This window comes from Anomaloglossus baeobatrachus, chromosome 4, assembly GCF_048569485.1.
Source record: "Anomaloglossus baeobatrachus isolate aAnoBae1 chromosome 4, aAnoBae1.hap1, whole genome shotgun sequence".
NCBI lineage: Eukaryota > Metazoa > Chordata > Amphibia > Anura > Aromobatidae > Anomaloglossus > Anomaloglossus baeobatrachus.
The window spans coordinates 433892712-433908299 of NC_134356.1; the positions used below are offsets into that span (position 1 = coordinate 433892712).

The 15588-nt window shown below is 42.8% G+C and overlaps 1 protein-coding gene across 2 annotated transcripts in view; it reads right to left on the reverse strand.

Moving 5' to 3' along the window:
- Positions 1–15588, reverse strand: part of SCAPER (S-phase cyclin A associated protein in the ER) — a 542550-nt gene that overhangs the window by 59391 nt on the left and 467571 nt on the right. For both annotated transcript variants that reach the window (XM_075345474.1, XM_075345473.1), the window contains exon 27: positions 7134–7368. In XM_075345474.1, coding sequence (XP_075201589.1) covers positions 7134–7368 — 235 coding nt within the window. The remainder of the gene's footprint in view (positions 1–7133; positions 7369–15588) is intronic.

Sequence of the window (15588 nt, forward strand, 5' to 3'; positions counted from 1 at the left end):
CCAGGTATGAAGTATCCGTCCGGATCATATCTTAGTCTACGCTTATGGTGACATCTTTAAATATTGTAGCGTGGAATGTTAGAGGGCTCGGAGATGCGAACAAAAGATGTGCTATATTTACTCACCTACAGAAACTTTTACCGGCTATTTTATGTCTCTCCGAGACCCACATGGTCAGGGATAATGTTCATTGGCTGAGGAAGGGATGGATCGCGCATGAATATCATTCCACATACTCGACCCATGCACGGGGTGTGAGTGTGTTGGTGCACAAATCCATCCCGTTCTCATGTACCAAATCAGTGATTGACCCGGGGGGCAGATTTGTATGTTTGCTTTGCACGCTGTATGGTATACAATTTATTCTGGTTGCGATATATATCCCTCCACCATATTCAGTCGAACCGGTAAAAAGGATATTGTCTATTTTAGATTCCCTTCCATCTGTGCCGACGCTTTTGATAGGGGATTTTAATAATTACTTACATCCCTATCTAGATAGGTTACACTCGGGAAACATGACAACAGGGCAAATGGGTGCACCGCCAATAATAACCAATATATTAAATAGTCTGAATGCTCACCTATGCAGTAAGGCTAACATTGGAAGGAAGGAGAAAAAAGTACTGCACATGGAGGGAGCACAACAGGAATAATAATAAAAAACAACCTTTATTGTGACAAATATTAAAACCATTTAAAATACAAAACACACCTAATCAACACGGCATGCCACCACAGCCGACCCCTCAATCACAATACAATATACATGAATCAAAAGGGGTATACCCATTTACATATAACAACCTTAAATGCAATATATACATAAAAAGTGATATCCAAACTTAAATAATATTCCACCTATACCCCAATATCAACACAAGGGGACAACAAGGCCCAATCATACCAATTTGTGCACATCAAGCAGAATGGAGACGGATGGAGGAACCCTCCTATCTTACCAATTATCTGCCGTTATGTATAGGCATAACTGGGTATGGGGTAAGGGGGTCAGTTTGGAAAAAACAGAGCAATGAGGAGGGCGGTGGGCATGGGATCCCGTGAACAGGACCCACGCGTATCGCCGCACAGCAGCGGCTTCCTCAGGGTAGGCGTGTGCAGTGTCACAACAGAAGGAGGAGATATAAATATGCATCTGATTAGTCATAAAGGTCGTCACCTGTTTATTATAATGGCCGTCGGTCCGGACCGGTCCATGATGGGAAGGAGAACGTGGAACATGGCACGATAGTGTATGCGCGCCGCCATCTTGAAAGATCCGCGCATGCGCGGGAAGTTCAAGATAGCCGCGCGAGAAACTGCAGATTGACGCATGCGCAGAACCACTACGATTTGGTTCTATTAAAGCCTGGCTCACATATGTTAGAAGAGCGCATAGCAGTGGGCGGTGATCATCAATCCTCACTGGGCTTATACACAAGATAAGGAGAGGACAAAAGTATATAGGTGGAGCATATGCAATAGGTTATGGTAAGTAAAGCGTAATAGTATAGAAAAAAACCCAGGATACGAACCAGGAAAGGAAGAAATGTAGAAAAGAAAAGAGAGAGGGAGGAGAAAGGGAGAAGAAAAAAGGAAGAAAAAGAAAAAGAAAAGGAAAGTAGAGAAAAATAAATAAATATAAAGAAATATAAATATAAAGACAGAGGTTATATCCACAACCCTCTGTACACAAATATATACACATGCACAAGAGGGATAGAGGTAGAGCAACCTGAGTAATAAGATACAAAGGAACAAATTAAACAAGAATAATAATAATAACACCAATTCCAATAGCATACATAAATAGCATGGCTATAATTACTCAATTAGACACAATTATAAAAATAATAATAATAATAATATATGTGCCATAACATCATAGAAGGAAAATAACCAATTATATACAAAATACAAAATCACATACCAAAAACTATGCGGGAAGGGGGTGGGGGGCGGGGGGGGGGGGGGGAAAGGGGGAAACATATCGGAGAACGCCGCCCCGACTTCATTTGCTAGAAAGCTAACGGAGCTGGGTTTTGTAGATCTTTGGCGTGCCCAACACCCCACAACCAAACAATTCTCCTGTTACTCTAGCTCCCACCACACCATGTCACGGATAGACCTGGCTATTGGAAACGCACTTATGGCCTCATATACACAAAAGGTGGCCTACCTACCTAGAAGCGTATCTGATCACTCACCATTACATGTTACGCTTGCATGGGGAAACCCCGTCACTCTGCCCAGGCCTATCTGGAAACTTAATCCCTTCTGGATCCAGCTTATTGGGGGATCTTTATATGATAACATTCTGGAATACTTCCATATTAATGAGTGCTCTGCACCGCCACACATAGTTTGGGACTCTATGAAAGCTGTGGTAAGGGGCATATATATTAGAGAAATATGCATACGCAAAAATCAAACCAAATGTTACACCCAGAGTCTGATTCAGGAGGTATCTGATGCGGAGGCTGCGGTGGTGCTCAACCCGACAGTAGAAACTAAAAACACTCTAGAGAAGGCACAGATGTCACTCAAAGAAAATCTCATGTCGGTGGCAGAAAATAAACGCTATTTCCTTAAACAAAATTATTTTATGGCGGGGGAGGGCGTGGGGCACCTACTGGCCACAGTCATTAGAGTACAGGAAGGATCTTCTTATATAAATAGGTTAAAGACGGAATCAGGTGACTTTGTAACAGAAAGCGAGGATATAATAAGAGAAATAAAGAGGTATTATATGCGGCTATACACATCAGACTGTGACCTCACGGAGACTGAGATTGAGCAGTATTTGGATGCTCTCTCTCTTCCTTCACTGAGTGATGTAAACAGGGAATTGCTGGACCGGGACATCTCATTGGAAGAACTGGAGGAAGCGCTCGGCCAGACACAAAATGAAAAAGCTCCGGGAACGGATGGCCTGCCTGGAGAGTTTTATAAAGCGTATGCACCCTTACTGCTACCCAAACTACTTAAGGTATTTGAAGAGGCTGAAAGGCAGAGGGTCCTCCCGCCCTCTATGAGGGAAGCCTTAATAGTCTTAATATTAAAACCTGGAAAAGATCCAGAGATCCCGGATTCGTATCGCCCAATCTCTCTCCTACAAACAGACATTAAATTGCTGGCCAAGGTGCTCGCCAATAGGATGTCCCGAGTCATCTCATCTATAGTGCAGAGTGATCAGACAGGCTTCATTCCATGCAGAGCCACATCTATGAATCTCAGGAAATTATATTTGGGAATTCAACATAGTTCTGAGGTACCGGGGGAAAGGGCAATTTTGTCATTAGACGCCGCTAAGGCGTTCGATAGCCTTGAATGGGAATATATGTGGGCTGTACTTCGGAAAATGGGCTTTGGACATAGATTCATAAATTGGGTAAAACTGCTATATGACTCACCGGTGGCAAAGGTTAGGGTTAATGGCAGGGTCTCCGAGTCTTTTCCTCTTGGAAGAGGTACTAGACAGGGGTGCCCGCTTTCACCCTTGCTATTCGCGACTGCAGTGGAGCCGTTGGCAGTGGCAATACGGAAATCCAGGGAGGTAGAGGGATTTCGGTGTGGAGCCGTGGAACAAAAGATATCATTATACGCAGACGGTCTACTCTTATATTTATATATAGAATGTAAGCCCGCAAGGGCAGGGCCCTCTTCCCTCTGTACTAGTCTGTCTACTGTAACTTGTATATGTATTTTGTATGTAACCCCCTTCTCATGTACAGCACCATGGAATCAATGGTGCTCTATAAATAAATAATAATAATAATAATAATATTTAGACAGGGTACGTTCCTCGATTTTGCCGGCAATGAATATCATTCGGGAATTTGGACAGAGGTCTGGTCTACTAATCAACTGGTCCAAGTCGGCTTTAATGCCGTTGGACCCCCTTCCGGGGGACTTTTCAGACTTACAGATTCCAGTTCCTGTGGTCCGGGAGTTTAAATATCTGGGAGTAATTGTCAGCCCAATCCCGAAGGATTTCCAGGCCCTAAATCTGGAACCCCTGTTACAGCGATTCAGAGCAAAAGTGCATACCTGGTGCCGTTTGCCGCTATCAAATGTCGGCAGATCCAATTTAATTAAAATGGTAATGATGCCACAATTACTATACCTTATACATAATTCTCCAGTGTGGATATGTAGGGAATTTTTTGTAAAAATTAATACAATATTCCGGGAACTTATTTGGAAGAAAAAGCAAGCTAGGATTCGACTGGAAGTGCTACAGCGGGGAAAGGAGGAGGGAGGACTGGCGGTACCAAACCCATATATATACTATATAGCCTCCCAGATGCAACATCTGAGGGGTTGGGGCAAAGAAGGAGGGTATGATACCAGTGGTGATATAGTGAGAGAGGGATCAGTATGGAAGTACCCAGGTTGCCGGTTGGATGTGGGACAAAGACAGATAAATGGGGCACGATATCCCACACTGGCTATGATATTCCGGGTGTGGGACAGGGGTAAGTCTCTTTTGGGGATAAGCGGACCTACAGAGCTCTGGCCACTGTGGCAGAACCCCGACTTGCCAGAAATTAAAAAATTAGTAGGGTTCAGAGGATGGGAGGATAAAGGGATCCATTTAGTGTCACAAGTACTACAAAATAATACTCTTAAAAGCTTTGAACAACTGAGAACGGAGTTTCACCTTCCGCATGTCTTCTTTTATCAGTATTTGCAGCTGAGACACGCACTGGAAAGACAGGGGAGGACAAACCCGGTCATAGTGACACATAATCAAACATTACATAGGCTGCTTACATCTGAGTCCTCTAAGGGTCTTATTTCGGAACTATATAAAAAATTACTACCTGCCCATCTGGAAACACATCCATTGCTTGTTAAAAGCAAATGGGAACGAGACGTCGGTCCCCTGACGGAAGGCCAGTGGTCTGATATATTGGAACAAGTTCCTAAACTGGCGGTATCGGAGTGCCAAAAGCTGTCTCAAATATATCTCATCCACAGGGTATATAAAACTCCCAGTCTACTATTTAAGATGGGACTCAGACCAAACACACAGTGTGTTAGGTGTGGACAGGATGATGCCCATTTGATGCATGTTATGTGGGAGTGTGGACACATTGGTGATTTCTGGAACCAAACCCTGGGACTTATAGGTCAAATATATCATATCACAATACAGCCGTCGCCCCGCCTGTGCCTGTTGAGTCTATGGGAAGGAGAAGTGGATCCGGATTCTCCAACAGCCCTGGGAATAGCACGTATCTTGTACCAAGCAAGAAAGCTACTTGCATATCACTGGTTAGACCCTCTACCACCAACATTACCAGAGCTCAAAAACAAATTAAATAACGTCATAAGATTGGAAAGGGGAGTTTATTTAAAAAGAAAAACATTGAAAACAGTTTTACAACATTTGGCGGCCATGGATGGAGCTGCCGGGCCTACCCTCTAGTGCACTGGTTCGGGATGCAATGCTGGACCGGTTACTGTTGTGCCTGCAGTGATGGCATGTGTGAGGAAGGGAATTAAAACTAGTTTTTTCTGTGGCGAAATGGACTTTGAATGAAGAGGTGAGAGAGGACTGGAATGGTTTCATGGATGACTGCACGAAGAGGGAGGAGCAGGAGAGTATAGCAATATGATGTGGAGCGACACGGCTGATGGAGGAGGTGTTCCTGTTAGTCTGAGGCATTATTGCATAATTTAAGTTTTGTTTATTTGTAGAGCCACGAGGTTTGTAGGCTCAAGTTATATAATATAATTATGATTTGAGAACTCTATTATTATATTTACATATATGCAGAGAAAGAACCTGATTTATAAATCATATGTGTTTATCTGTTTATTGTTATCAGTTATATGAAAAGTGAAATACTCTCTGTATTGATCCCTAATGATTTAATTAAAAAAGATCTGATTTAAAAAGAAAGTATTGATATGCTACAGACATAAAAAGGCTGCAGTTTTCCAATTCGGTCTGGAAAAAATAAAAAAAAAACCTAAACAAGTATGCACATGAGATTTCTGAAATCTCATAGTTTTTACTGGAACAGTAAATTTGAAGCTGGAAAAACGCAATGTGAACATAGCCTTACACAGTCATTCAATGGTCATTGTGGGCAGAACTTTGGATGTGTAAACGAGTCTTGAATCTGGCTGGAAGTAGATAAGTCCTCCACACCAAAACTTTAAGACATTATATCTACAATTAACTATGTAATGTAAGGGTACCGTCTCACTAAACGACGTACCAGCGATTCCGACCACGATTTGACCTGGTCAGGATTGCTGGTGCGTCGCTACATGGTCGCTCGTGAGCTGTCAATCAGGCAGAATTCACCAGCGACCAGCCACCAGCGACTCTGCGCTTGGTAACCAAGGTACACATCGGGTTACTAAGCAAACCGCTTTGCTTAGTTACCCAATATTTACCCTGGTTACGTGTGCAGGGAGCCAGCGCTAAGCGGTGTACGCTGGTAACCAGTGTAAATATCGGGTAACTAAGCAAAGCGCTTTGCTTGGTTACCCGATATTTACTCTGGTTACCAGCGTACACCGGTTAGCGCTGGCTTCCTGCACACTTAGCCAGGGCACACACACATTGGGTTACTAAGCAAAGCGCTTTGCTTAGTTACCCGATATTTACCCTGGTCACGAGTGCAGGGAGCCAGCGCTGGCAGCCTGTAAGCGTGTACGCTGGTAACCAGGGTAAATATTGGGTAACCAAGCAAAGCGCTTTACTTAGTTACCCGATATTTACCCTGGTTACCAGCGTACGCTGCTTATAGAGAGTCAGTGCTCGTTGGTCTCCTGCCGTCAAACACACTGATGTGTGCTGCACAGCGGGAGACCAACGAGCAAAAAATGAACCACAACAGTGTGTACCGATCAGCGATTTCACAGCAAGGGGCCAGGTCGCTGCTTAGTGTTTTATACAGCGAGATCGCTGATGAGGTCAATGGTATGTCACAAAACCTGTGACTCAGCGAGATCGCTGCTATGTGAGAAGTACCCCTAAGGCATAAAAAACGTATAAACCTTGTACCACAAACACTAATACATAGGAAAAGAAAAGAACAGTAGAAAAATTTTCAAACCAAGACATGTCCTCCTCAGGATCCAGTTAAAGAGAAAGCTGAGACTTCGCTTACCTGAAATGAGTGGAGATGAAGTGTAGCAAAGCTGTTAAGAAACCTCAGGCTCTGAATTGCCACTTGAATGGTGTTCTGCTCATAGGTCTCTTTAGAGCTGGAAACATTGGGCTCAGAAGAAGAATTGTGGAACAGTGCACAATACAACATATGCAGAACTCCGACAAGGTCCGAGCTTTGAAGGACCGCTGATAGTCCGGTAGGATCCTGATTGCTTTCAAATATGTCCCAAGAGCTGATGTAAAATAGAAACAAATGACATGACCGACTGACCTTGTACCTAGCTAGGGTATGCTGGATAACTGCTTATTGTGTAGCATGGAGCTTACTGGAAGCATTTATTTTTACATATATCTAAGAAAATATAGGATGGTATAAATATTTATCAGCGACCAGTTCTGGAAGAGAAAGGATAATAATATAGAGCTGTGGACAAAGTTGTGTGAGCAGAGATAGGGAATTTCTATAAATATAGGCAGACAATATGAATGTTCTCGAAAACCTCTACACAAACAACAATAGTATAGAGAATGGGAGTGAGTCCAACAGGGTCCATGTACTTCACAGGTATGAGGACAGGGGCATTACAGGTCACAGATGAATGTATACATACATCATCCATACATGTATCACAAAGTGACAAGCACATGCAAGTATAAATGGACCTAAGTGATTAACACTTAGAAATGTGCGATTTGTAACAGTGTAATATTGCCTACACTCTATGGAACAAACAGTGAAAAAAAAAGTGTTTGATACGCTGCCGATATTGAATGTTTTCCCACCTACAAAGAATGAAGGGGTCTGTAATTTTTATTATAGGTACACTTCAATTGTGCATGACATAAGTATTTGCTACAATAGAAAAATAGAACTTAACATTTGGTACAAAAACCTTTGTTTGCAATTTCAGAGGTCAGACATTTTCTGTAGTTCTTGATCAATTTACTGCAGCAGGGATTTTGTCCACTCCTCCAAACAAATCTACTCCAGATCTTTAAGGTTTTGGGGCTGTCGCTGGGCAACATTGAGTTTCAACTCCCTCAAAAGATTTTCTATTGGGTTCAAGTACAAAGACTGGGTAGGCCACTGCAAGACCTTGAAATGCATCTTACGGAGCCACTCCTTAGTTCCCCTGGCTGTGTGTTTCGGGTCATTGTCATGCTGGAAGGCCCAGCCATGACCCATCTTCAATGTTCTTACTGAGGGAAGGAGGGTGTTGGCCAAATCTCAAGATATATGATTCCCAGCTCTCTTTAGGTCATTAACCAGGTCCTCCCATGTAGTTCTAGGCTAATTCATAACCTTTTCAGAATCATCCTTACCCCACGAGGTGAGATCTTGCATGGAGCCCTAGACTGAGCAAGATTGAGTCATCTTGTGTTTCTTCCATTTTCTAATAATTGTGACAACAGTTGTTGACTTTTCACCAAGCTGCTTGCCTATTGTCCTATAGCCCATCCCAGCCTTGTGCAAGTCTACAATTTTGTCCCTGGTGTCTTTAGACAGCTTTTTTGTCTTGGTCATGGTGGAGAGGTTGGAGTGTGATTGATTGTGTGGACAGATGTCTTTTATATAAGTAACGAGTTCAAATAGGTGCAATTAATACAGGTAACAAGTAGGGATGGCTGCTTAAAGAAAAAATAACAGGTTTAAGAGACGCAGAATTCTTCCTGGTTGTTAGATGATAAACCCCTTCACGACCGAGGATGCACCCGTACGTCCTAAATCATGAAGGTGTGATCTCCGCCGGCTGCTGCGGTGAGCCTGATTGGAACAGCTGACATGTGTGCCGCGCAGGTGGATCTGCGATCCATCGCGCCTGTTAACCCCTTAAATCGCGCTTTCAAAATGTGACAGCGCGATTTAAATGCCTGGAGTGGGTAACATGCACTTACCGGCTGTCATCGGAAACCCCGTGATGTGATTACGGGGAGCCGATGGTTGCCATAGTAGCAGAGGGTCATGTGATTAATCCTGTGCTATTATGATTCACTTCCTATTTCAGCCGGCAGAGAGCTGTCTGTTACAGAATACCAGCATTACTCCTGGTCTGAGCTGTGCAGCTCTGATCAAGAGAAATGAATGAGCGATCAGACGGCTGATCCTTATAGTCCCCTAGGGGGACCAGTAGAATAAAAAAAAAAAAGACCTAAAAGTTAAAATCACCCTCCCATTCGCCCCATTGAAAATTAAAGGGTTAAAAAATAAAACATATACATACATTTGGCATTGGAAACACCCGATGTATCAAAATATAAAATCAATTAACCTGATCAGTAAATGGCATAGCGCCAAAAAAAATTCCAATTGCCAAAATTAAGTTTTTTAGTTCTTGCAAATTTTGCGCAAAATGCAATAAAAGGCGATCAAAACGTAGCATCTGTGCAAAAATGGTATCATTAAAAATGTCAGCTCAAGAATAAAAAAAAAAAAGCCGTCACTGAACCCCAGAGCCCGAAAAATGAGAACGCTACAGGTCAAAGAAAATAGCGTACAAAGTGCGCCACTTTTTTGGGACAAACATCTGAATTTTTTTAACCCCTTAGATAAAAGTAAACCTATCCATGTTTGGTGCCTACGAACTCGTATCGACCTGAGACATCATACTGACACAATAGTTTTAACATATAGTGAACACGGTGAATAAAATATCCCAAAATATCCCCAAAACACTCATGCAATGACACTTTTCTTTTTGCAATTTTACTGCACTTGTAATTTTTTTGCCCTTTTTCAGAACATTATATGGTAAAACATGGTTTCAGTTAGAAGTACAACTCGTCCCGCAAAAAACAAACTCTCATATGGCAAGATTAACGGGAAATTAAAAGTTATGGCTTTCGGATGAAGAAGAATAAACAATTTCATTTTAGCAAGGGGAGCAAAAAAAGAGCCAAAAAAAAGGTAAAATCGCCGGGGGTAAAGGTGTTAAATACTTATTTCATGCAATAAAATGCAAATTAATAATTTAAAAACCATACAATGTGATTTTCAGGATTTTTTGGGGGTGGATTCTGTCTGTCACAGTGGAAGTGTACCTGCAATAAAAATTACAGACCTCTCCAGGTGGGGAAACTTGGAAAATCGTCAGTGTATCAAATACTTATTTTTCCCCCTGTATATTTCATAAGTAGAACTTTTAATGTTGTGACCTAGGTTTCAGCAAAGCAGAACTATAACAATTTCATTTTAGCATTTCAGCTGCTTCTGCATAGCATCTGATAACTTACTCCACAAGCGTTACCACATGCATCGACAGCCTACAAAAATCCTTTAACCACACATCCAAACCATTCAAGATCACTGCTTGTAGTTGGGCTCCTTGTTTACATCTGAGAGCTGATAGTATATTTAGGAGGCTCCCAATGTCTCCAGTTGGTTAACAAAGTCAAGTTCAATCATGTGCTCTCTTGAAATTCGGTATGAAAAATAAAAAGGGTCTATTCAGCAACCCAGAAAACAAGACATTAAAAGAAAGGTGAACTGATCTAATCAGATGATGTGATGACGACTATAACGATATTGACGACTTTGTTTATATATCTTGCGGGAATCCAATCAAAGTGGGCGGTAAAGAATATAGGGTAACATATAGAAGTACATATACATATGCCTTGTGTATGCACCGTATGTAAAGTCAGTTTTCAATTATTGGATATTAGTGTGTCCACATAAAGCAACTGTTTAATGTGATGTAATCAATTTCCCCTGGAATATACCATTAATTCCTATAGTGCTGACTATGTGCATATACAACAATAGGCCTATCTGATGACACAAATGTTAGAAACTGAAAACAGTCGCTCCAGGTCAATTACACATTATCAGCTAAGTGTCTGGAAAATTGATGTGAATGCCATGTGAACAATGCACTATTATCACACACTTAGTAGATAAATGTTGCAGGCTAAATACAACACCAGGTCAATATTTAGAGAAGAGAAACAAGTTAGGCTATGTGCGCACAGTGCGTTTTTCGCGGCGTTTTTGGCCTCAAAACTGCATGACTTTGCTTACCCAGCAAAGTCTATGAGTTTTCATTTTTGCTGTCCGCACACAACTGTTTTTTTAAGCTGCGTTTTTGAGCTTGAAAAAAAAAATGGACATGTCAATTCTTTCCTGCGTTTTTCTGCGTTTTCCCCCCATGCAATGCATTGGAAAAACGCAGCAAAACGCAGAGATCAAAAACGCACCAAATCGCGGTAAAAACGCATGCGTTTTTTGACGCGTTTTTTTCGACGCAGGTACGTTTTTAGCGGCCAAAAGCGCGCAAAAACGCAGCGTCAAAAAAACGCAGTGTGCGAACCTAGCATTAGGCTAGGTTCACACACTGCGTTTTTTTGACGCTGCGTTTTTGTGCGTTTTTTAGCGCTAAAAACGCACAGAAACGCAGCGTCTTTAAAAAACGCATGAAAAAAACGCATGCATTTTTACCGCGATTTGGTGCGTTTTTGGCTGCGTTTTGCTGCGTTTTTGATCTCTGCGTTTTTTCAATGCATTACATGGGGGGAAAACGCAGAAAAACGCAGGAAAGAACTGACATGTCCATTTTTTTTTTTAAGCTCAAAAACGCAGCTTAAAAAAAAAGTTGTGTGCGGACAGCAAAAATGAAAACTCATAGACTTTGCTGGGGAAGCAAAGTCATGCAGTTTTGAGGCCAAAAACGCACCCGAAAAACGCAGCGAAAAACGCAGCGAAAAACGCACTGTGTGAACTTACCCTTAGGCTACATTCACATACTGCATCTTTTCTTAACCACAAAGATACAGTGTTTTTGGCCCCAAAAAACGCACCCGCTGCAAAAACGCATGTGTTTTTGCCACAGTTTTTACTGTATTACGGAATTCGTGACGCAGATCCGGCCTCGTTAGCGACGTCGTTGCGTGTGAAACGCACGAACGACCGTTAACGATCAAAATTTCTCACCTAATCATTGACACGTCGTTCTAATCCCAAATATCGTTGCTGCTGCAGGTAAGATGTTGTTCGTCGTTCCTGCGGCAGCACACATCGCTATGTGTGACACCGCAGGAACGAGGAACTACAGTTAGGTCCAGAAATATTTGGACAGTGACACAAGTTTTGTTATTTTAGCTGTTTACAAAAACATGTTCAGAAATACAATTATATATATAATATGGGCTGAAAGTGCACACTCCCAGCTGCAATATGAGAGTTTTCACATCCAAATCGGAGAAAGGGTTTAGGAATCATAGCTCTGTAATGCATAGCCTCCTCTTTTTCAAGGGACCAAAAGTAATTGGACAAGGGACTATAAGGGCTGCAATCAACTCTGAAGGCGTCTCCCTCGTTAACCTGTAATCAATGAAGTAGTTAAAAGGTCTGGGGTTGATTACAGGTGTGTGGTTTTGCATTTGGAAGCTGTTGCTGTGACCAGACAACATGCGGTCTAAGGAACTCTCAATTGAGGTGAAGCAGAACATCCTGAGGCTGAAAAAAAAGAAAAAATCCATCAGAGAGATAGCAGACATGCTTGGAGTAGCAAAATCAACAGTCGGGTACATTCTGAGAAAAAAGGAATTGACTGGTGAGCTTGGGAACTCAAAAAGGCCTGGGCGTCCATGGATGACAACAGTGGTGGATGATCGCCGCATACTTTCTTTGCTGAAGAAGAACCCGTTCACAACATCAACTGAAGTCCAGAACACTCTCAGTAAAGTAGGTGTATCTGTCTCTAAGTCAACAGTAAAGAGAAGACTCCATGAAAGTAAATACAAAGGGTTCACATCTAGATGCAAACCATTCATCAATTCCAAAAATAGACAGGCCAGAGTTAAATTTGCTGAAAAACACCTCATGAAGCCAGCTCAGTTCAGGAAAAGTATTCTATGGACAGATGAGACAAAGATCAACCTGTACCAGAATGATGGGAAGAAACAAGTTTGGAGAAGAAAGGGAACGGCACATGATCCAAGGCACACCACATCCTCTGTAAAACATGGTGGAGGCAACGTGATGGCATGGGCATGCATGGCTTTCAATGGCACTGGGTCACTTGTGTTTATTGATGACATAACAGCAGACAAGAGTAGCCGGATGAATTCTGAAGTGTACCGGGATACACTTTCAGCCCAGATTCAGCCAAATGCCGCAAAGTTGATCGGACGGCGCTTCATAGTACAGATGGGCAATGACCCCAAGCATACAGCCAAAGCTACCCAGGAGTTCATGAGTGCAAAAAAGTGGAACATTCTGCAATGGCCAAGTCAATCACCAGATCTTAACCCAATTGAGCATGCATTTCACTTGCTCAAATCCAGACTTAAGACGGAAAGACCCACAAACAAGCAAGACCTGAAGGCTGCGGCTGTAAAGGCCTGGCAAAGCATTAAGAAGGAGGAAACCCAGCATTTGGTGATGTCCATGGGTTCCAGATTTAAGGCAGTGATTGCCTCCAAAGGATTCGCAACAAAATATTGAAAATAAAAATATTTTGTTTGGGTTTGGTTTATTTGTCCAATTACTTTTGACCTCCTAAAATGTGGAGTGTTTGTAAAGAAATGTGTACAATTCCTACAATTTCTATCAGATATTTTTGTTCAAACCTTCAAATTAAACGTTACAATCTGCACTTGAATTCTGTTGTAGAGGTTTCATTTCAAATCCAATGTGGTGGCATGCAGAGCCCAACTCGTGAAAATTGTATCACTGTCTAAATATTTTTGGACCTAACTGTACATCGTACCTGCGGCCGCCGGCAATGAGGAAGTAAGGAGGTGGGCGGGATGTTACGGCCGCTCATCTCCGCCCCTCCGCTTCTATTGGGCGGCCGCTTAGTGAGGCCGCTGTAACGCCGCATGAACCGCCCCCTTAGAAAGGATGCAGTTCGCCGGCCACTGCGACGTTGCTAGGCAGGTAAGTATTTGTGACGGGTGTTAGCAATGTTGTGCGCCACGGGCAGCGATTTGCCCGTGACGCACAACCGATGGGGGCGGGTGCTTTCACCAGCGACATCGCTGGCGATGTCGCTGTGTGTAAAGCCCACTTTACTCTCCTTGGCACACTAACAGCCTACTAAGACAGGCCTTCAAACAACCTCCGATCTGCTATATACAAGTTGATTGGCAGTCATTTATTGGACTGATTACAAAGAACGACAAAACAGTGATCGGGACAGAAGATCAATAATACGATCGTTTTGTTCCCAGACACTATAATGTTATGAGCAGCAATCACCTGCTTACATGGTGCAATAGCTTTTTGCTTGTTTGTTGGCGTGTGCTGGTCTGTGTAGATGGGCTGATAATCGGGAATGAGAGTTCATGTGAAAATTTGTTTGCCAATTATTGGCTCATCTAAATGGGCTTCCGTTTTTTCTAGTGACAAAAGGGTTTTGAGGGTCTATTAAACATGATATTTACACCAAATCAATGTACTTACACTAGAAAACGAAAAAAAATAAAAAATAAAAATACATTTGGATATCTGTCACAATAAGTGCGAAATACAATATTTAGTAAAACAGGGATACGTGACCATGATCAGTGTTTGCAGCGTTTTGGATGCAGCATGTTTCAGCTGTGTCCAAAACGCTGCGCAGTACAGTACAATCACAGTGGATGGTATTTTTAGAAATCCTGTCCCCACTGTACGTGTACTGCCGCAGCATAAACTGACATGGGTTGTGGCTTTCCGAGCCTTAAGCATGTCAATTCATGTCAATCCAAGAATCAGCAAAAACATTAGTGCATGCCCTCATCATCTGCCGCCTCGACTACTGCAACCTCCTGCTCTCTGGCCTCCCTTCCAACACTCTTGCACCCCTCCAATCTATCCTAAACTCTGCGGCCCGCTTAATCCACCTCTCCCCTCGCTATTCCCCAGCCTCGCCACTCTGCCAATTCCTTCACTGGCTCCCCATCGCCCAACGACTCCAGTTCAAAATATTAACCATGACATACAAAGCAATCCACAACCTGTCTCCTCCCTACATTTGTGACCTAGTCTTCTGGTACCTACCTGCAGGCAACCTCAGTTCCTCACAAGATCTCCTTCTCTACTCCTCTTCCCACAATCACGTACAAGATTTCTCCCGTGCCTCCCCCATACTCTGGAACTCTCTACCTCAGCATATCACACTCTCCCCTACCGTGGAAAGCTTCAAGAGGAACCTCAAGACCCACCTCTTCCAACAAGCCTACAACCTACAGTAGCCCTCAGTCCAGTACACCACTGCGCAACCAGCTCTGTCCTCACCTATTATACCATCAACAATTCCCGATAGACTGTGAGCCCTCGCGGGCAGGGTCCTCTCTCCTTCTATACCAGTCTGTTTTGTACTATTAATGATTGTTGTACGTATACCCTCTTTCACTTGTAAATGGCGCTATAATAATAATAATTCTTTGCAAGCATCCTCCGTAAGGAGAACACAGCGAGAGACCGCAGCGCTCCGTACCCTGATTGTGGGAATGAGTAGCTGCAGTCTCCT